This window comes from Amaranthus tricolor, chromosome 4 (assembly GCF_026212465.1).
Source record: "Amaranthus tricolor cultivar Red isolate AtriRed21 chromosome 4, ASM2621246v1, whole genome shotgun sequence".
Taxonomy (NCBI): Eukaryota; Viridiplantae; Streptophyta; class Magnoliopsida; order Caryophyllales; family Amaranthaceae; genus Amaranthus; species Amaranthus tricolor.
Window position 1 is genome coordinate 1,112,487 of NC_080050.1, and position 23,617 is coordinate 1,136,103.

General features: G+C 32.1%; 3 protein-coding genes and 1 non-coding gene across 4 annotated transcripts; 3 read left to right on the top strand and 1 right to left on the bottom strand.

Moving 5' to 3' along the window:
• Positions 1-474: 474 nt before the first annotated feature.
• Positions 475-3,355, top strand: LOC130811378 (uncharacterized). The gene is made up of 2 exons (XM_057677666.1): positions 475-1,008; positions 2,447-3,355. Exons 1-2 carry the CDS (start codon positions 668-670, stop codon positions 2,943-2,945), a joined length of 840 nt encoding a protein of 279 aa, XP_057533649.1. The 5' UTR covers positions 475-667; the 3' UTR covers positions 2,946-3,355.
• Positions 3,356-8,011: 4,656 nt separating this feature from the next.
• LOC130811380 (protein ABIL1) lies at positions 8,012-12,702 on the top strand. The gene is made up of 9 exons (XM_057677667.1): positions 8,012-8,399; positions 9,566-9,648; positions 10,570-10,720; positions 10,818-10,917; positions 10,993-11,085; positions 11,179-11,263; positions 11,369-11,424; positions 11,522-11,625; positions 12,087-12,702. Exons 1-9 carry the CDS (start codon positions 8,307-8,309, stop codon positions 12,246-12,248), a joined length of 927 nt encoding a protein of 308 aa, XP_057533650.1. The 5' UTR covers positions 8,012-8,306; the 3' UTR covers positions 12,249-12,702.
• A 2,371-nt stretch (positions 12,703-15,073) lies between these two features.
• LOC130811381 (UDP-D-xylose:L-fucose alpha-1,3-D-xylosyltransferase MGP4) lies at positions 15,074-20,946 on the top strand. The gene is made up of 4 exons (XM_057677668.1): positions 15,074-15,838; positions 18,864-19,025; positions 19,877-20,092; positions 20,387-20,946. Exons 1-4 carry the CDS (start codon positions 15,119-15,121, stop codon positions 20,594-20,596), a joined length of 1,308 nt encoding a protein of 435 aa, XP_057533651.1. The 5' UTR covers positions 15,074-15,118; the 3' UTR covers positions 20,597-20,946.
• A 205-nt stretch (positions 20,947-21,151) lies between these two features.
• On the bottom strand, positions 21,152-21,223 carry TRNAG-UCC (transfer RNA glycine (anticodon UCC)). Its single transcript has one exon. It is a non-coding gene; the product is annotated as a tRNA-Gly (tRNA).
• Positions 21,224-23,617: the final 2,394 nt, after the last annotated feature.

A 23,617-nucleotide genomic window follows, 5' to 3' on the forward strand; every position in this document is an offset into this window, starting at 1 on the left:
TTTGTATCTAAAAACATTATTGTATCTAAATTATTCTATCTAATGATTTTTTTTTAATAATAATATTATTTTAGATAATTATATACATTACCTTTTTTTCTTCAGCTCGAAACAACATTACCTTATTTTATTACCACAGTAATACTTCATTACCATTACCGCCTAATACCAGGTTGTTTGATGGTAATAAAAATGACCCTTTTTGGTAATTTCATTACCTTATTTTATTACCATCCATTACCATTGAAGGCATCCAAACAACCAAATTTTTCATTACTTACTTTTATTACCATTACCGCCCTCTAATATCATGTACCAAACGGGCCGCTAGTCTATTAATCTATTAATTATTAAAATATTTAATAATGTTAATAATAGAATATTATTATTAGTAGCATTTTTAAAGAAGACAAAAAAATATTGATATCAAATCAAAGCCAAATAACTACAATTCAAAGACAAAGATTTGTGGAAATTTATTTTTTTTAAAGGTGATCAAATCATAATTTTTTTGCAATCTCAATTATCCCCATAAACTTATCATCTTATCCACACAACTACAAACCTTCCACGTGGACACATTTCCTTCTCTCCTTCCAACAAAACTTTCCCCAAAATAATCAAACACTCCCTAAACTCATTCTTCTTCTCCATCTTCAATCCTCCAATGTCCATATCCGGATTAACTAATACCTTTTCGAACCCTAACCCTAGAATTTTTAATTCAATTTCTGTATCTTCAAATCCCCAATTATTGAATGGAAATTACAGATTCAAATTTAGGGTTTGTGCTAAAGTCACTACCCCTGAACCAAATGCTGGGGTTTTGGGTCAATTTTCTGCTCCTGTGAAACCTAGTAGCTCAATGACATCGTCTTCTTCTCCGAAGAAGAAAACGGAAGATGAAGAAAAGCAAGATTACTATCTCAATATGGGTCATGCTATTCGCTGTTTGCGCGAAGAATTTCCTGAATTGTTTTACAAGGAACCCAGTTTCGATATTTACAGGTAGTTTTTATTGATTTTCTTTTTTCAATATTTAATTTCTTAATTTTGTTCTTGTTTTGGCAGCTGGAGTTGAAAATTTATGCTCTTTTTTACTCATTTTTCGTAATGAATTGCTTGTTGAATTTCGTGGAGTAATCTGATTGTTAGCTCTTATGATATGATTTCGAATTTAATCTGTTCTCACAAATTTTATTTTAATAACTAGTATAAATAATGATATGTAAGTAATTGGCAAAATAATTAACTATATATCAATAAAAATATTGTTAATTTAAACAAGGATGATATTGATATAAAAATATACTCCACCAAATATATTGAATGAAGTATATAGTTGATGCTCTTTAAAATTAGGGCTGAATTTGCTTTGTTCGTGCCTTTAATTCCTCTATCCTATGCAACTCTTATGCTATGGTTAATATGATTTGATACATGTGGATTGACTATGGTAAAATGGCTCATTATATCATGGGCACTTATGTACATGATGTTTGCCACCAAGGATCATGAGGTTGTGTATATGCAACCCTCTAAACCCCACCCATTCGACCCTCCAAATCCCGCCCAAGGTGGGAGCCACTTAATGAAAAGTGATACATGTGAATTGAGTCGACTTTCATTGATTGGGGACTTGTATATTTGTTACCATGTGAGTACATGAAACATCCCACATATGAAACCTTAACCTTGTATTTGCTGAAAGCTAGGTTGTGTATGAAGTTAGTGAGGCTTGTTCCTCTAATGTATGTACATGGAATTGGGGGCTTTTCTTATGCTGATTATTAGTTATAATTGGTACGAGATGGTGAGGTATTAGCAATTTATCGAGCTTCTCGTATCAGTTTGTTGAACCTCGAGTGCACTAGATGGTAAAATATGCATATTAAAAAATGCTAAAACCGAGAAGAGATATATTTTACATCCCTAAGGAGATATAATTGCAAATACCATTGTTTCTGGTACTAAAGTTCCTATATGAAAGGGAGGTGTGTTACCTTTGACCGATATGTCCTTAGGCACGCACGACCATACATAACATAGAAATTACACTTGAAAAGCGTGAACAATTAGCTAGAGGAGCGAGTGATGTAGCAAAACGGATTGCAAAAGAGGGGAAATTGGCCACATCAAAATTACCTTCATTGAGAGGTCCGTTTGTTATCAAGTGGGGTAATGCATTACTTAATAACCATGCGTATTTGGAAAATTCTTAAAGTAAAAGGTAAGGATATATGAGTGAAGCATAGGATCATTGGCATTGGCTTTTTTCGAGTATGAATGTGAGCATCTTATGCTAGTTTTTAATACATTTGATTAAGTAAAAGCGATTAGTTTTTTAGAGAATCTGATTCAGTACAACCAGTAAATACTTCCTTCCATTGTGTATGATCACATCATACATTTCTTACTCTTTAAGTAATGTTGATTCATTTTTCAGGGATGATATCGTGTTCAGAGATCCCCTTAATACCTTTGCTGGCATCGATAACTACAAATCAATCTTCTGGGCTTTACGATTCCACGGGAGGATATTTTTTCGGGCTTTGTGGGTTGATATATTAAGTGTATGGCAACCAATGGACAATGTCATATTGGTCCGTTGGACTGTCCATGGAATCCCGAGAGTCCCTTGGGAAAGCCATGGTCGTTTTGATGGTGTTTCGGAGTACAAGCTCGATAGAAAAGGGAAGATTTATGAGCATAAAGTTGACAACATTGCTCTCAACTCGTCTCGGAAGTTCCAGGTTCTCTCTGTCGAGGAATTGATCCTTTCCCTTAGTTGCCCATCAACACCAAAGCCTACATGCTTTGAGTTTTCTCCCCCTTCATCCGAACTCATCCCATTTGCGGGAAAGATGAAATCTGTAAGTAATTACTTGAATAACGCCCTGGATTTTTCACATGGACATGATGCGCAAACATCTGAGAGATCATAGTCGTTTACTGATAAGTAAATTTTGCTAGTGTTATATATACTTCGAGCTTATTCATCGTTAGTGTTGGAGACCTATATAGTTGGCTTACCGCTGCTTGAACTAGCAAAGCATACGCCTGTAAGTTATATACTAATAAATCATTACGGTATGCTGGAACTCGATGAATTCTTGTAGGATTGTATGAATTCGAATACCCAACTCGATCATATGTAATTAAGCAAGGTATAGTATTGTAAATTGTAAATTGTTTATATAGTATACCTATATAAAGCGTATAAGTTGAATTTTAGGTTCTCCTTGCTAGTTGCTAAATTTGCTTTGGATTTATTCCTCCGTTCGTTCTGATTTGTTTGTTTGCTGTTAATATGTAAAAGAAATTATTTTGAATTTTTCATGTTCATGGCTTGACACTTTGTGACCTATCCATTAAAGTGGGATCATTTCAATTATTGTAAATTGTTAGGTTTTTTTTTTGGAGAATACAAGTACATACAAAATTAGTTTCTACTCAAGAAAACTTATCCATACCTTCATTGTCCATACTCACTTAGAATTTCATCTCCTTCAACCTCAACTAAAACTTTTTTTATTGCATTCTAGATTGAGGGAAATGGATGATTAGATGAGAATCGAATTTATGATATTTTTTGAAATGTGGTATCTGCTCCTCAATTGAGACATCACATCATCGTATCCCACTTATAGAAATTATGAACATGCTTTAGGGAGGGATAGAAAATGCCATATAGAAAGATTCCTCCAATTGATATGATATTCCCTAGAAAGCACTTAAAAAATTTCCTTTACAAAACCCTAAAATTCATTGCATTTGGAGTTTCGATTTTGAACAAAGCATCAACAAAGAAATTTCTTTTTGCCAAAAAAAAAAAGATTAGATAATTCTCTCATTAATTAAAACTGGAAAAAAATCAATAATTTGTCATATATCTCAACCAAAAAAATAAAGAAAAAAAATTTATCTCATAAAATCAACTAAACATTTGAGAATTGAGTCAGTTGAAATAAGTAATACCTTTTCTAGATAAGATAATACATTTTCCAATGTTCAAGTCTATAATGTCAAAAAAACATCTTGAAATTCCTTAAATGAATGAATTCAATAAAACCTACTAATTTGTCTTACTCAATCTATTTTTTTTTTTCATTTTAATTGCTTTTAATAATTTACCTCGTTTTAATTGTTAGATTTTACTTTTATATCATCTATTTTACACATTATATTCAATATTAAAATTTTCATACCAAAAGCAAATAAAGCTAAATAACTGAAATAATATACTCCCTCCTATTCATCTTAAGTGTCTCATTTAATTATTTGGTCAAGTCACCTTAAATGTCTTATTTCCATATTAGGTATGCTAATTTTACCAATTTATCCTTACTAAACTTAACTTTTTCGTACCTTTACACCTACTAATCCCATTTTACCCCTATCAAAATTTAAAAACATTACTTTTTTCCTTTATATGTGGTCTTATTTGACCATCTAAAAAATAGTGAAAAGTCAAATGAAACACATTAGGTGAATAAGAGGTAGTATTAACCTAATATAATTGAATAACATTGGGGTCATCTCACTTTCATTGTTGTGCTGGTACGAGGGGCTTAAATGTGTGACAGTTGAAAAGCCTAATGTCCTACACAGCTACACATTACACATTGCTTTATTCGGAGCTAAAACAAAAATGGCACAACCTACAGCTCATTCTTTGCCCAATTTGCTGGAATTAAATTTTTATTAAGTTAAATTTTGGGTATGTTCAAAAAATTAAATAAAATTAAATTTTAGGTACTCAACTTTGTAAAAAGTAATCACAATGAATATCCAATTTTACAAGTTAATCCATAAAATATACTTTTTCTTTTTTTAATAGCTAGTTATATTTCACTGAAAAAACCTCACATAAAAGGATAAAGTGTAGCCATAGGAAGATTCAATGGGTTTCGGCGCCAGCAAATAACATCAACATAACTGAAATTTAAACAAAAACAAATTTTCAAAGAAGATTACATTGATAAATATAAAGAGCGCACAGATGACCAACTAAGCTATCATTTTCTTTGATATATTATTAAATTCGCTATAACATATCCTCACATATGAGCGCCGAAGGGCACATAAGTCTGCCTTCATGTGCTCCACCATAACCTCTTGCGATCTCATCTAGTCATTGTATTTCTCATATATAAGACAATATATATTCACAAGAAATAAAGAGATCATAAAAGTTCATACTTCATACTATGATATTTCCTCTGATTTTTAGTTACATCAAAACACTTTTTACGTAATTTAAAGTAATATTTATTGTGTCTTTTCTTAATAATATTGCTAAATATACACAACTATACAAGAATATATGGACTTAATCAAAGAATCCATTTCGCTATTTAAAATTATAAATAAATTATTTTATAATAATTAATCATGCCTACGTACTCATATATGTTTGACAACCTCAAATAAGTGGTATTTTAATAATCCAACTCCAAACATGAACTCACTTTTGTGGGACATAATCAATCTTGATGAAGATCCTAAATTGAAGGATTCATGGTGGAGGGTCACATGGTACACAAGAAAAAAGGGGCCTTAAAGTTAAAGATCTTAAAAGTGATTGTTTTCATTATTTTACAATTGATTAATTTAGTTTTGATGGTGCTTATTGAGGACTTATCACAACTCATGATTATACTACAACCAATAAAAAAAATGTGTTTTTAGGTGAAAGAAATATATAAATAAATAAAAAATATTTATAGATAAAATTAGAAGAGTAAATTTAAGGTCAAAGCAATAAAAATACAGCAACATCAAATGAACGATCCAAAATAAAAAAAGTCAAAATCAAAACAATCAATTGAGTAATATATTCCAATCTTAAGATCGTATTTGATCAGCTTAAATAGCACACTATTAACAACCATTATTTTGACTTTTTTAAGTGAATTATTTTAACAAATATATAGTTATGTGAAATTTTATAGACAAAAGCACTCTGATTTTTACCCTGTTTTTAGTTGTTATTAACATATGTAGGCAAAAATATTGATCAAAATTCAAAGGAATGGAGATTTTTAAAATTATATTTTTTGTGTAGAGGTATTCAAAACAAATTTAAAATCTCCCCGACTTTATAATTAAATATAACTTTAATCCGACTTTAAAGTAAATTTTAAATTATATAAAATTCAATACAAATTGACATAACCATAAACGGTTACTTCAAAATCGACCCAATAATGCAGCCCTCAATATTATCACAATATAACATGTCAGTGGCAGAGAGATTTGGTGATGGGATGCATGTTATTGGGGCTAACTCATTTTGTACTTGTTTCAATTGTTAACTTGAAATCTTGCAGTATAGTAGTATTGATTTTTGGTTCTAGCTGCTTGGCTATGAGAACAATTTTTCAACAGACAAATGGAAGTGTGTCAGGTTAGGTGCATTATGGCCTTATGAGTTATGGGTCATCATAATTAATATATCTCCCTTTTAAAAAACACGAAAATTATGGATATAAAATACAAATTAAGACTATATAATATAAAGGTATCAATCCAATTTTCATCTATAGCCACTCTTTTAACATGGTGAGATAACCTTTAAATAAGATCGTATTTTAATAATTTGTATTATTAGATTTTATAACTCATGTATGAGACACGTCTTATGATAAGACCATTTTATAAAAAAATTTATGTTTGAAATTTAAATTTATTTCAAATATCGATTTTACTATAAATAAGTTAAAAAAGTTTCTATGGGATAAGTGAATGGTAATTTTACAAATATAAACACTTATGAATATACTACGATATTGAATAGAAATACTTAGAGATGTGTAAATAAACTCAATTGAAACCTAGTCTTATAGACACAATTCGTATTTGGCTCATCTTCAAAATTAACTTTGCAGTGATCCATATCCCGACAAACAAACATAAAACTCGACCAGTTATTTTCTAAATCATTTATAGAAAGAGTATAAAATCATGAACAAATAATGTATAGCAAATTCGAAAAACTCAGGATAAAAGAAACAAATGGAAAAATCAAAACATAAAAAGGAGTACATAATCATTGACTTAGGCCCTATTTAGTTCCCATATTTTTTTTACTTATTTAACTAATTTTTATTGTAAATGATTTTTCCTGATCAAAACAAATTAATACTGATTGTAAATGATTCTTATCGATAAAAAATTATTTTTATTGATTGTAATAGGTTTTGAGTTATGAATTATAATTTAGTTTTATTTACTAAAACTTATTTTTATTGATTATAACTGATTTTTACTTATTGTAATTAAATTTTGTCAGTAAAAATTGATTTTATTGACTAAAACTTATTTTCTGATTACCTATATATTTAGGTGAACTAAACAAAACCCTAATGGTTAACACTTTTCCCTTTTATTCGTGTATCAGTGGTTTAACAATTTTTTCTTTTTTTCACTCATTCGCTATGAATAATCTCACTTATTGATTGTATTTTCTAATAATCGCATCTTTAAGTATTAGCTCTTAGCATGTTCGCGTGTGGGAGGAGAGAGGTGGGGCTGTAAGGGTTCAGGGGTGGAGTTATGATGATTGGGGTATGTTGGAGTAAATGTTAAATTATTAGATAATAATTCATAAAATAATACTAATTTTAGTTTATTAACTAATTTACCATTTTTTTGTTTTATAATCATCTATAGTCTGATTTTTAACATATTAGTGATTTTCTATGAAAACATCCCTTTAAGTTGATATTATTCATGGTTAATCAATAGTTGGTATTATTGTAGGAAAATTAACAAAATGTTGTATTATTCACGGTAATTTTTTCATAATTCGAATGTAAAATTGTTTATGGTGAATGAGAGAAATATTTATTTATTTTCAACAATTTTTTTTAAAAAGTTAAGTCATTAAATTAAATACCAAGTCTCAACTTGTTTGGTTAAGGGGACAATTTAGTAGTATAACTTTTAAAAAAGAAAGCACACTAGATTAATTAATTTCCATTATTAATTATTCTTAAGGCAACCACCTTCACTGTCCATTGATAAACACCGTCGAACACATCCGATAATAAATACGCCCAACTTCCCATCATTTTCCCGGGGTTTACTTCTCTTTCACTCTCTCCCTCACTTTCTCTCTCTTATCACCCTAACCAAACCAAACCTTTGCTGCAAAACATTCTTTCCTCTTCTCACAAATCATCTCACTCCTTTTCACATTTTTGTTTCTGTAGTCTATAGATCAAATTCAATGCTCCATTTCTCCATATTTAAGTTTTCTTCAATCTAATTTCTCCATTTTTTTCGTTTTTTGTTGTTTTGAAATGGAAATCGCACAGGCTAAAACACTTCCTAGTCCTATGACCTTCGATGAAGCTTCCATGGAGCGTAGTAAAAGCTTCGTCAAAGCTTTGCAGGTTTTTTTCTTTTTCCTCGATTTTCTTTTCTGCTTGTAGATCTGGATATCATGATTTTACTTTCATTTTTCATTTGTGATGTTTTACTGTTTGATTTAATTTCTATTTTTAAATTGTTTTTTTTTTCGGTTTTTGAATTCGCAGTCATCGTTGACTTAGATTTTAAGCGTTTTGTAGATGCTGCGGTTACAAAAAGTAATTATTGCAGCATTATCTGGATGTTGCGAAAATACTAGTATAGTAGCTGCTATCATTGGACGTAATATCGATATCATATTTTGAATATAATATTTCTGGAAATACAATTCGTCCTGTACTCCTCTAATTTTTATATTACTTGCTTCTTTTATTTAGATTACATTTGAAAAGGAGTGATGTGAAATAACTAAATGACTAAATACACCAAATTAATGCTTCACTTATTTGACATACCTTCCATTGTTTTAACATAATTCATTTCAGAATAGGGGATGGTAATCACTTGCAATGATTAAGTTTACGAGTCAAGCAGTGATTAAGGTTAAGAGAATGCTGAGCTGCAAGAGGATTTGTTTTGGTGGGAACTGAGAGTAAATAACTATAAAATTTGTTGTATTGGCTGAAGACCTGAGGCAGTGTACTTTATTAATGGTGTTACAAAATGTTACGAGTCTGTAGTGTTGTGGCATAGTGCCTTGATTTCTAATTGATGAAAAAGAAGAAAATGGAATTATAGATTATTTAGAATTCCCTTCTGAGAGTAAGATCACTGTCTTGCTCTGAGGATTAGGCTTTTCTGAATTCATTTCAAGTGTTGCTATGTTGCATCTTAGCACATTTTGAAAAGCTTCAAGCATAACGCAAAGATTAGGACTCATCACCATATGGTGACCGTATCAAAAATGGTCGAGTCACCGTGACAAAATATAGTCGGCATTGGCTGCGAATTCTGTATTGTGACCGTTACTGCAACCTTGACCACTTTGGCTCAAAGTAAGATAACAAGTTTCCTATAGAGCTACTACTACCAAGTAAACTTGTTGCGGTTTGAGTGAGAAGAAAACATAACGGAGACTAATCATGATCTGTGAACCATTGGTTTTGTTATCGTCACTTTTAAGTTTTATATTATTGTTTTCACTAAGTCTTTTTGTTTAATTTTGATCATCTATGCGTTATTTGCACAGGAACTCAAGAATTTGAGACCCCAGCTTTACTCTGCTGCTGAATATTGCGAGAAGTCTTATCTTCATAGTGAGCAGAAACAAATGTAATGTCATAGTTCCAACATGCTTACATGTGGTATCTTACAGTGTTTACGTTTCAGTTGTTCTATCGATATGTTGCCATATAGTGCTATTTAGGATTTAGCGCTTGCCTGTCTTAATTTACCGCCCCTAAATTTGCATTTGAACCATTAAAGAACCTCTCTTGGAAATGCAAATTATCATAAATTAAAAAGTAGAATATGATAAATGACATAATTTGGTTGAATATATCCATTTATTTTTAAGATTGATTATCCCAGTAACACTTATTTAATGATTAATTTTAATTGTATCTAGTCCTAGACAGGAATACATGTATATGTAAAGTTATATATGTAAAGTTGTACATGATGTTTGCTATCAAGGGTCAATTGGAAACAACCTCTTTGTTAGTGTCATCATTAAGAAGGGTAAGGTTAGGTTGTATGCATCTGGCCCCCAAAGGCCAAAGCAGCTCCACCCTATAGGTGGGAGCCTTTATGATATTGGGGTAATGTAATGTTTTATTCAAGAAAATAACTTAGGACAGCACAAAACTACTCTGTTTGAGAGCTATATTTTGAGTAGATCACTCATATGTATGTACTGTGTAGCTTTCAACTGTCAGGTGTTGTACTGTAAAATGTGACTACTTTCTTATTCAGCTAACTTTTGGCCTAGTTTCTTATGTCTATTTCATCTCCATATTCAACAAAGCATAAAATGTGCTGACAATGTTTCATCTTCATATTCGACAAAGCATAAAATGTGTTGACAATGTGGTGCTTCTCATTTTATATTAATTTTTTTTCAACAGTTTGTCTCTCTCGTACAAAATTACAGCTTACTTTGTCCTTCCTCATTTTAATTCGTTATGATGTGTTGTCTACTTTGAGCTTCTCTGTTCGGTCCTCATTTTCTGTTCATGATTGAAAATTCAACAGGGTATTAGACAACCTAAAAGATTATGCTGTACGTGCCCTTGTCAATGCAGTTGACCACCTAGGCACTGTTGCCTACAAATTGACTGACCTTGTTGAGCAACAGACTTTGGATGTGTCGACCACGGAGCTAAAAGTTTCATGCCTAAATCAGGTATATTGAGTGCTCCCTGTGGGTTTTATGTTGCCTTTTCTCCTTCTCCTGAGGCTGGGCATCTGATTTATAACTTGAGCTGATTTTTTGTCATTAGAAACTTCTCACGTGTCATACGTACATGGAGATGGAAGGTCTTAGGCAGCAGCAACTTCTGGCAATTATTCCAAGACATCACAAGCGCTACATATTGCCTAGTAAGGAACTATCCTAGTTTGGTATGTTGTACACTTAAGAACAAAGTCCATTTGACACCTTGTTTTATGCTGTAGATTCTGTCAACAAGAAAGTGCACTTCAGTCCTGCTGCACAGACAGATCTTAGGCAAATGCATGTTCAAGCAAGGCCACGTGTTCATCCTCCAGGTACTTAATTTCCCATTCAAGACACCTCACGTTTTTATGTTAGCTTCTTTTCTCTTTGATGTGCCAAGTTCATATCGATTAATTTCCATTCAGGCTCACCGGGATCAAGGACTCTTTCATGGCACCTAGGTTCTGTATCGAAGTCTCCATTAAATGGGAATCATAAAACTGTTTTCAGGTTTGTCCTGTGTTCCCTGGACTTCAGCTGAACAGTCATTTTGATCTAGCTCTTGTTAAAATTCTGAAAATGCTTTTAGTGAAAATTTACCTCCTTTCTTTGTAGTGGCTCTGAAGTCCAAAGGATTTCTCCTAGATCTCCTGCAGTATTCCAGCTCCTAGGTATGTTCAACTCATGTTACATATCCAACCTGTAATAACTTTTGATTAGTCAGCTCGCAATCAATAACCTTTCTCTGCAACTTATCTTTTTGTGTAGATAATGAGGATAGTTTTCAGGCCAAGTCATCAGGTATCAACACACACTTGTCGAGAGGGAATCCAGTTGGTACTTCTTTGCAGCCATATGGTGCTAAACCTAAGGTAATGAATATTGATCGAGGAATTGGTTTTTTATTTATCTTCTTTTTCGTGATCAAGATGATTTTTTTGAATGTATTTGAATTCTATATAGCGAGCCTGAGTCAAGATATCATATGCTTAAACGATCTTCGTGTTATTTTATTTGCATATATCATATTGTTAACCATACTTGTGATTCAAGATTTGCGACAAACAATGCCAATTGTAGGACTTAAAAAAAATGATCACTAGCAAATGGTTAAGCTATAGTCTATATACTTAATCATATTCCTTGCTGCTGTTACATTTTCCCTTAGGTTTAAGGATTTCGATAGAGCAGTCTAAAAAGTTTGATATATATGTTCCATCTTCGTTCTTTAATGCAGAGTTTGCTTTGGTACAATTATTTCTAATGCTGCAGTAATCATTCGATAAAAATCAAAACAATTGTTGATCAAGTTACTAACACTGTAAGTTTGCAGGATTCTGCGACAGACTCCAAGGTAATGACACCATTCAGGTCTTTTGACAACTCTCGGCATACGCAAGCAATCGTTAAGGCCCCTGTTCGCCACAAAAGCATGTTATCAGCTTTCTTTGTCAAACAAAAAACTCCAAAGCTCAGGACTGGTAAAGTGGCTTAGCTTTCAACCCTAGCAATTTTCTGATCGCCAACTTTCTCGGACATAAAGGAGCTTCTTTGTGTTGCTATCTCTGATACTAGAAGTACATCACCCTTGATTCTATATACTCAAACCTGATGGAGGCTCTCATTTGGCTCGCCTTTTCTCTGAAATCTGAAACCTAATAGAAAAAGGAGTCTCTTTCGGTTCTTACCAATTAGTTTGTCTACTAATAGATGGAAGACATTGTCAACATTGATCTCGTTGTAAAAAATTAGTTTGTCTACTAATAGATGGAAGTATTATTTTGCTTGTAAATCTAATAATGTGAGTCTCTTCTTCAAATAAAATTGTACATTTTGGAGCGGTGTTGGGGGCTCATTAGTATCCATGAATTTGCAGATTGAGTTGTTGAAGTTTAGTTTGTTATTTTGGTACTTGGGAGTAAAAATTTGATGCATTACATGCTTCCTTATTGTGGAATATTGCCTCAATCTCACCGTCATTATTGTTAGAGTAGTCTAACGAGAGTGGAAGCGTAGGTCTAAAGGTGCCAAGAAAGGTAAATGACTATTGCTTGATGATGAACTAATGAAATAAGGTTATTAGCAAGTATTAAGGTGATTTTAAGCATGAAAACTAATGCAAACATTAACATTATGATTTAAGGTGATTTACTATTAATGAGGCTACATTCATCGTTATAGTGTAGTATATTATTACGTGTTTAAAGGATATAGGAGCATGAAAGCTCCATATAAAGTTGAAGGAATTATATGAATGGAAATACATGAATGTTTGTGAAAGCTACACATGAGTAAAGAATTATGAGTGTGGTAAGAAAAGAGTACTTGAGGCTCAAGCGTATTGCTTGGCTCTACAATTCCTACAAATAACATATAAAACATATATATAGGCAAGGTGAACTAGGACCTAACAAAATATCAACAATGGTCAAAAAAGGGAAAAAATGGTCACTGACCATGTTGCTCGTTCAAGCAAGGCAGTTGCTCGTCCGAGCAGCTAGTCCCATGCCCTTCGTATTGCTCTTTCACGTGATCCTTTGGTCACCTATTTGCACCCAAAACATCTTACAACTGTTGTAGGTAATATTATACCTTGGTGATCAAGGCTCCAATCCCATTTAAAGCACTCCATGTACTTGTTCTATGCACACCAAGTGTGTGTACTATTTTCAAGCCTTTGAGTGTCCTTCACCATCAATCAAAACCCATGCTCAAGGTCTAGAAACTAAGTTGCTTCTAACATTTAAGTTCAAATTATTCTACACTTCAAATGTTATGTAACACGTCACACACGACTGAGAATAATAAGACTCAAGTAACACTCTTTCAATTATCATGAATCATTTAACTGTAAATTGTTTACTTTTTTATCCTCAAGTTGATTTAGCTGCTATCATAATTGAGAAGGAAAGATGAACATATAAGAAATGGGTTGCTAGCTATAAAGCACGTCAAAGATTCTAAATTAGAGATGTGCTTATACCATTTATATAGTAGGAACAATTTCGGCCATTTAATAATCTATATAATTCCATCTTATTGTTTTACTACTTTAACTAGTCATTTCTAGAAATATATGACAATTTTATCTTGTTTATACCATAATTTACATGTGATCTACAGTTATAAGATTTAGTACTTAAGCAAAAATCTCAAAATATTCAATGACAAAACTTTTTTTTCAATTATAGGGTATTTTAGGGGAAGGGAGGAGCATGTGAAATTTTACATAAAAAAAGAACAATTGGTCTTCAATAGAGACAATACCTATTTCTCACAGTGAGAGATACTTCTTATCTATGAGAAATTCTTTTAACACATATATGTTCTTAACTCTATTAATGAATTTAACTAGACAACCATGTATGAATGTATGATCAATGAAATTTTATATCAATTAGTACATAATAATGTTATAGGCGATTTATGTACCTACTCAACTATCTGATTACACACTGTTTTTAATCTTATTACATTCATTTCAAACCATAAAAATTTCAAAAATCATTTATCAAACATATTATTCGACAAAAAAAAAAAAACTAAAGTAAACAGAATAAGTGGTTAAAATATATTTGCTAGACATACTAATTGGGTCTTTTTGACAAATAACTATTTACTTGAGTTATTAGCTAGACATAACGGTTTATAAGCTAGTTGTTATGAAGATTATTGGTAAAAAAAAATTAGTTTTTAAATGTTGGATATCTATTAGAGGAAAAGCCAAAAGTCAAAACAATTCATTAAAGGTGTTTAATAAATGACTATTTAGTTGATTTTTGACTTATTAATTGGTCAAAATGCCAAAAAAAATATATTTGGTAGATAACTTTTTTGGTATAACTTTTAAGCCAAAATAAAAAGGCTAACTTGATTTGCCATTTTTGGCTTGTTTGACCTATTTTTTCTCTATCAAAAGTCAACAACAAATACTATTCTTTAAATTTTAGCTTTTAAACAAATAAAAAAGTCAACACTTTCAGCGTATCAAATAAGCCAACAAATAACGAAAGATCAAAACATAACAAAAAAATTCAAAAATAAATACTTCTTCCAATTCAATACCAAGTCCCATTTGCTTTTTGAATACTATTTATTTCATACTCTTAATTTATATTTTATTATTAATCTATAAGTTAAAACATAGTGAAGTGAGATCTTGTTTGTTTTGTCGCAATGCAATGATTATTTATATCAACTTTCTATAATTTTTAATTATGTACAATTAAAAATATTAAGAATTAAATTAGTGCATTGAGATATTAGTAGGGAATTTGTTGGAGTATTTTTTATCAAACACATTAGACACCCATTATGAATAGTGATTGCTAGTTTGGGAAATTTACCGACGAGAGCTTTAATTCCATGATCCCACACTCCCAATTCACATTCAGCAAACTCAGATCCCACTTCTCAATTTCACAAGTATTGTACAACTTCCCGATTTCCCTAATCAATCAAAACCTTCAATCAATCAAAACCTTCAATCAATCCAGATTTCTTCCACTTAATACCTTCTACATTCCTTGTTCTTCATCTTCTTTAACCAAGCTTATTCCATGGAGAAATCCACACTTCATTAACCTTCAATCTTCAATAACAATGGCGGCATCCCTTCATCAAAGACAATCACACACTCTATTAACAAACCCATATTCTCTTTCTCCTCCTTTTATCTCCCTAAACAAAAGATCTGCTTCACTTCTAACTCGCACTAATCTGCTCCTCCTTTTATCACTCCTCATAATTCTAGGTTTTCTTTACCCTTACTCGGGAATCTCTCAATCATTTTTGTCAAATTCCCACTTCCAGTTTCAGTCTAAATGGAGGAATTACTCCCTTAAAGATGCAGTTTCTTTTGTTGGTACAAATGGGACTGTGATAGTTTGTATTGTTAGTGAACCTTATTTGGATTTTTTGAATAATTGGTTGATTAGTGTTACTAGACATAAACATCAAGATAAAGTTTTGGTTATTGCTGAGGATTATAATACTTTGTATAAGGTTAATGAGAAATGGCCTGGTCATGCTGTGCTTATTCCTCCTGTTCTTGAATCTACTTCTGCTCATAAGTTTGGTTCTTTGGTAACATTTCATTCTGTTATTAGTTATTACTCTTGTTTGATTGATTCTCAGTTTTTGATTAAGGATTTGGCATTGCTGTAAACTTGTAGTGTATTATCTGTTGTTTTATGGGTTTAAGTTTGTTTTAGATAATTGATTTTGTGTGGATGTGAACTTGTTATTGATAAATAAAATACTGTTGTAACGAGGGGTTTGATTATCGATATTAACTGGTGGTAATGAAATGAGATTTATTGTTTATTTTTTTCAAATGTGTTGTGTTTTCATTATCATATTGAGAGGTTAACTGTTGATTGATTGAGTTTGAGAGGTTCTTATGTAGATGTGCTTTTCAAAATTGCTCCTTGTTAGCTAGAGTTGGACTCTTGTAGCCTTAAACAGTGAATAAAGAGATTTATTGAGTATTGTTAGCTAGCTGTGAGCCTGTGAGAGTGCCCTTTGGTTATGGGTAGAATTTAGCTGGTAATTGTGAATGAGCTGATCACAAGATTTTATTGTTCTCTCACAAGATAATTTGAGGGGGACTGTTTTCCTGTACTAAGGAAGCAGGGTGGGGGTGTATGAAGGCGTGCATAAAGGCTAATTGTGAATACCTCAATTAAAAGGTTTCTGGTTTCTGCTTAGAGCTAACAAGAGATAGAATTAGAGATTGCGCCTTGAAGGTTATACTCCATTAGTCTTATTTCTTGCATCAGAAGCTTCTTGAAGGCTTGCTAGTACGAATTCGTAGGTAGTCCGTTAACGCATGATTTATGTGTTCATATGAGGTGATCTTTGAGATAGGTAGTTTACAGTAGTTTCTTTCATAGTGCAAAAATGTGGTTTTGGTTGCCTTGCGATAAGGTCATGCTGATGAGTATCAGGGGTAGAGTGGTTGTCGTACCATCAAATATTTGATGAAACTTTAAGATATCCTAGAAACAACCTATAACACAAATTTTTACATCTTCACGACGCACATTGTTTTGGTTTAGTTGATTTGAAATTTTTTACAACTCGGATGATTGTTTGATATGATGCAACCTTTTCTATTCACTATGGTTTCCTTACAGAATAGGTTCGCTAATAGACATGAATACCATCATATGTGTTAGTTGCTCCTTTACACTATGTTTGGATAGCAACTTTGGAGGGAAAAGAAAGAAGTGGAAGGGAAAGGGAGGGAAGGGAAGAGAATTGGAAGGAATAATGTCTTGTTTGTTTAGGAGGGAAGGGAAGGGAAAGGAAGAGAGGTTAGAGTTTTCCCTTTAAATCTTTTCAACGTTGGAAAAATTAATACCTTAACAAAAAATATCCATCAAAGCTATAAAAATCCCTTCCCTCCCATTTTGTTATCCAAACAAAGGATCGCTCATCTCTCCAAATCCCTCCCCTTCCTTTCCATCCATTTTCTTCCATCCATAGATACTCTTAGGGTGTACTTGGGAGTCAGAGGATTGTATCTTGATTTAATAGGATGCGTAGGGCTTAGAGTTACTATAAGTGAATGTTGTAGGCGCTGGTGGTATTTGGTAGAACTTGAAGAAAAAAACTATTACTTATACCCCAGGTAGGAGTAACTAATTACGTTGGGAGGGAAGAGAGTAACTCTGCTATCTAGGAGCAATCTATCATCTTCAAATTCTTTTATTTTGTATTTGGTAAGCATGATTTCATTTGAAAATCTAAAATCGGTTCAAATTTGGTGTTTAGCAAATCAAAAACTTCAAATTTAGATTTGAGTCAAATACACTCTTATTTTTTAGAAGTAATTAAAGTTGAAAATTTGAGAATGACTATCTTAACTTTGTTATTCTCAAATCCTTCATTTATGATTTGATAATTGAATTCTATAATTTGAAATGAATACTTGTTCCCAAACACAACCTTAAAAAATATTTAACCGTACATAGTAACTTTCAAAATAATAGACACGGGCATGAGTTGATCTCAAATTTATTTTGAGCAGCAGAAACATTGTGGCTTAGAAGACCGGAAGGCTGCAACGGAGTCTTACCTTTAATTATAGAAGTCATTTCATTGTAACCTTTTATACCCTTTACGACCTTTAAGTTATATGAAGTCTATGAAAGCCCTGCTGGAAAAGACTATTTTTTTTATAACTTTCTTTAATTTCTTGAATTGTAGAACCTTTTAGGATGTTTCAAGATCCTATTATCATCGAAATCCTTAATTTGGTGTTCATAATGATGTCAACGGTCTTGCTTTGTAACCTGTCTCGAACATTTCCATACAATTGAGTTACATGACTTGCTTCATGATGTCGAAATTCTAGTGTAATTCATTTTGAAGTCATTTGAACACCCCTTCATAAATTTTTCTTTTTTTAGTTTTCATTTTGAAATTATTGTTTTGCCGCAGAATATTTAGTCTTTGAGATATGGTCTGATTCTTGAGAAATTTCTTTGATAAGAGACCTGGGGAGCTAATTTACTTGGTCTGGGGTATCATGTCGGACACGGGTTTTTCCAAGTGTCGGACTCAGCTTTTCTGATATATTATGACTTTGGCTTAAACTGAATGTCCAAGAGTCAACCTTGTTAGAGTAGTATCAAGGATCCTTTACGGTGAATTGAAGAGTCTGAGTAACATAGCTTAGGAGACTTTAGAGAGCCTAAAATTGGGAAGGGCCAAGGGGTATTTTCTGTTCTGATCGGCATTTGCCCAGAGCCCTGGACCTTACATGACCCAGAAGGTTTTTTGGCAACAAGATCCAATTGTTGTGTACACTTCCTCTAGTGTCTAGGAGAGGTCTCATCAACTTGAAGACATTGTAGATTTATTTATATACTAGAAGCTGTTACATGTTGACGTATCCTTAACAATTGTTTTTCACATGGTGGGCATGTTGTGATTCTGAATATCCATTAGTTTAACAAATGATCAGTGATTTACTGTTAGATCGCTTTTCTATTGATCAGCGTGTTGTCAAACTTGTTTGAATGCTGATTTTCCAGATAGCATTAAAATTCTTGGATGTTCAAATGTATTTGTGTAATCTTGAGTTGTGCATTTATTTGTGCAGGGGTTCTTCAATTTTACGGCCAGGAGACCTCAACACCTTTTGAACATAGTGGAGCTTGGGTACAATGTTATGTACAATGATGTTGATATGGTTTGGTTGAAAGACCCTTTTCCTTATTTGGAGGGAAATCACGACATCTACTTTATGGATGATGTAGCTGCGGTATGCTTTCTGTTCTACTCCTTTCCATCCATGGTTTCGTGTGTCTAATTATTACAGTTAAGTTTATCCCTAGACATAGTATTCTTTCTACATATCCCTTTTAAGAACTGGTGATTACTAACTTGAGCTGAAGGCATCACCAGAAACCTGTACACATCCCATTTTTGTTCTATAAACTTGAACGTTGACTAGGAGCTTGGATGAACGATATAGTGCGGCACTCAACAACTGTTGCCCATCAATGTAAACTGCTCGGATGCACTCTATGGATGTTTTTTGGTTTACATGTTTCTGCAATATGATCATGACTGTCAGGCTATTTCACTCGGGATTGGACCCTTTGTTGGACCAAGGGTACATGTCCGAGTAGAGGTGTCATTCAGGTCATCGAGTCAATTTCGGGTCATGTTTTTTAGTTTACATGTTTCGGGTCATCGGGTTGGGTCAAATCGGGTCTTGTGCCCACATTGATTTTTACATTATTTTAAATTCATTTTGAAGTTGGGTTCAGTTCCTAAGTTGGGTAAACATCGGGTTATCGGTTTTTTTTTAACACCTCTATATCCGAGCGAGAGACTTGGCTGTTTTATGCCAATTTTCTATGATTTACTCCTAAAATGAAATGTCTAGGTGCCCACAGACCACACCCCTGTGTACCATGTCAAAGTGTTGAGGTTGTAGCCTCTAACGTGGGTACTTGAGGTGACATGAAGAGTCTATATACTATTTGTTAATTGAGCAAATTAATGAACGAGTAAAAAAAGGACATGTAAGAGTCTATATACTCTTTCTTCTTGTTTTCGAAAATCACACTCTTCTTTTAAACCATTGCTTATGCTTCTTACATCTAGGTGAAGCCATTGAACCATTCCCATGCCCTACCACCTCCAGGTAAAAAAGGACGGCCTTACGTTTGCAGCTGCATGATTTTTCTTCGGCCTACTAGTGGTGCCAAGCTGGCTATGAGAAAGTGGATCGAAGAACTTCAAGAACAGCCATGGACAAGAGCAAAGAAAGCCAATGATCAGCCTGCTTTTAATTGGGCTTTAATGAAAATAGAAAAACAGGTGAAACTATAAACTACCCTTTAGCACTCTTCCGCTTTTTCATTATGCCTATGCAAATGTCACATGATTTATTAATTTCCTTGCAAATCGCGAATCAAAAAAGCGAATTATGGTCAATTTTGGGCTATTTTTGGGTCATTTTGAGTGAATTTCAAATTCAACAGGCGAATTAACTAACGAATCATGCTACACTGATCTAGTATTTCTGCTATTGCTAGTTTGCTTCTTACGACATACGAGGATTTGAACATTCTATGATCTCATAATGTGACATATGCATGTAATGATTTGCAGGTGGATATGTATTTGCTTCCTCAGTCGGCATTCCCAACCGGAGGTTTGTACTTCAAGAACAAGACATGGGTTCGTGAAACCAAAGGCTCACACGTCATTATCCACAACAATTACATCCTAGGATTCGAGAAAAAGATTAAGCGTTTCCGTGATTATGGCCTCTGGCTAGTCGATGATTTTGCCTCCGAGTCTCCACTTGGCAAACTATAGAACAAACGGCATCATGATGTTTTTGAGCTCAACGCTTTTTTGTGAACTGCATATGTGAACGCATCTTGGCCGATCTTCAGGATGTTTCTAGAAAGATTGTTCTGAATTGTATCAGGCGCGTATACCTCGAAGGGTTTTGGCGTTTTTTCAAGCTTATGTTCGGGTTTGTACTGGAATTCCTCCATTATCAAAGTTCCAGCTGATGTAAAATGGTAGTGTAGGAGCAGAGGTCCAGATTAATTTGACATAAAAAGTGTTAATTGTTGTAATTTAAAAATTTTCAGATATTTGATTATAAACATTCTTTCTCTAATCAGTTTCTTTGAATAGTATATTCTTTATCCAAGAGATTCAAAATACCTCTGGTTATTAGGGCTTGTTTAAAGAATAATTAATCAGTAAAAATATGTTCTAATACGTAAAAATCTTTGTTATAATTAATGAAATAAAATAAAATAAAATAAAATAAAATAAACAGACCTTACACTATTTTGCAAATGCCCCTTCATATCTTTGATGAGACAGTTTTTTAAAAAAAGTCAAAAAGCTTCAAATTGCGTTTGCCGGGAGTCGAACCCGGGTCTATTGCTTGGAAGGCAATTATCCTAACCGTTGGACTACAAACGCCTTTTGATTGACTATTTGAGAGGAGTTTAATTTAACAAAAGTCTAGGTAAATAACGGTTAACTTGAAGTTAACAAATCATCTTTATGTGGTAAGAGTTTTGTTAATTTAATTTATCTGTATTGGTTTTGTTTATTTTATTATTTTTTTCTTTTTGTCTTTTTGTGGTGATTAACAAATCAAGGTGAATTTTTGTTTATTTAACCTTAGTTCCATACAGTTACAAAATAAAAACAGAGTAAACGAGTGCTTTTAAAGTTTAAATGCGATTTAATCTTTTTTTCTGTGATTTTTTAAATAATCAAAAAAAGAATATTTTTCAATTATTAGCTTTTAGGTTTTAGCTTTTAATTAAACTAAAAGCTAACTATATTTTTAGTACTTTTTAACTGGTATTTGCCTTTATATCCATTTTTTTCCTAACAAAAGATAACAATTAATACCTATTGTTTATCAGACACCTTCACAATAATTATTTTAACAATTGGCTTATAATTTTTTATTGATCGAATCACTCAATCGCTTCCATTAACAGTTATAGTTAACAATCATTTCTCAAATAAGTCCTATAAAATGTAATAGGGAGTATATTTTATACAAATAACATATACTTTTACACGTCATTGTAGTAATCTTTCTGAGTTGTGCTATGGATTTAAAGTTCATTCATTCATCTTTATTCTATTCAATATATTTTATTATAGTCTCTCTACGTTTCAAATTTAGAATAATACATAAATTCATGTAAAAATAAAGACGTAGACATTAAATTTGTTTAAATATAGTAATTATTTTGTTAGCTTATCATTCATTTGACTATAACTTTTGATTAGTGTAATAATCATTGATTTTTTTTACTAGCGTATTGATCATTTAACTATTTAATTCTCTTAATAAATTTTAATTTTTAACTTCGCCTTTAATGTCATGTGTGATAAAATAGTACTTCATAATTGAGTGATAATCGAATTTTATCTTATTTAAAATAATAATAATTATTTTATAAAATTTTATATTTGATTCTCGTAGGGATAATCACATGATCTTCAGCTGCCCTATATACTTAAAAAAAGTGTAGTTGAGCAGTTGAGCTAATCAATAAGGCCACACGATTGTCTGCAAAATGCTGGACAATTTACTACTATGATATTTAATGCAGACATATGTTCGTGTAGCGTCTTGTTAGCTGTTCATCTCACTTAACAATTTCACATGCGCTGATGCACAACGTTATTTGCTCCATTTTTTAATACTTCTAAGTTCTAATAATCTCAAATACTCACTATTATATGGTAGGCTAAGAGATAGAAATAATCTTGAGTCGGGTTTAGACTCAGATTTCAAATTCAGATTTATTAATTTTTGGTATATTCATACCTGAATCAGGTTTTTTAGGATCGAAAATCTTGGACCTGAACTTAGACCCACTTGTCTGATTTAGAAAGAACTTAAATTAATTTTGGGTTGCGTAATAGGTTGGATCTAGAACGATCTAGCGAGTCTAAGTTTTAAATGGTTCCAAAGAGAGGATCTGAGTCTGAAAGCCTTAGATCCAGACCTAGACCAAATTATTTTTTCGAATCCCAAAATAGATTTGAATCCTTTAGATCTCCAATAATTAAACCCAAACCCTAAAAATAAGAGGGTCTTGGGCGAACGCGGATCGAATAGGTTATTAGACCCATAAACATCTCCTATTAAAGAATTGAAGAAGACTAGGCAGAATTAATTCATAATCTTTTCAAAAAATTAATATTTACTTTTCAACTGACTAAATTCTCATCTATAAATATTTTAATTAGTTGGCGCATTATAAAAATACTTCTATACAAAGTACTCGTATTTTATGAAGTAAGAAAATCATCCTTTGGAGTGAAGAAATTCCAAGAATTTTTGTTTAAGCTCCGACCATAATAGATGATTATTTTTCTTTAAAAAAAATAAATTAATACAATTGATTCATAGTTGAAAATTTGAAATGAATAAGCAAAAAAAAAATAGTTAAAGTTTTAAAATATTTTCCAAGATAAGCAGTTTTTTCCTAATGCAAAGTTTCGGCTTGTTCGCTGTTACTAACAGCGAACAAAGAAATTTGGTCAAAGAATGTCAAGGTATTTGTTCGTTGTTATTAACAGAGAACAAGAATTTTGATTGTTTTTGACCAAACTCCTTTATTCGCTGTTAGTAACAGCGAACAGCTATCCCCTACTATTTTGTTTTTCTTTTTTTAATATTTAACATCACAAATCAATATAATATATACTTATTATATACATATATATTAATGTATACATATATACTTATAATATACATATATAGTAATGTATAACAAATCAATATAATATACATATATACTTATATACATATATAACAAATGTATACAAATATAAATAAAT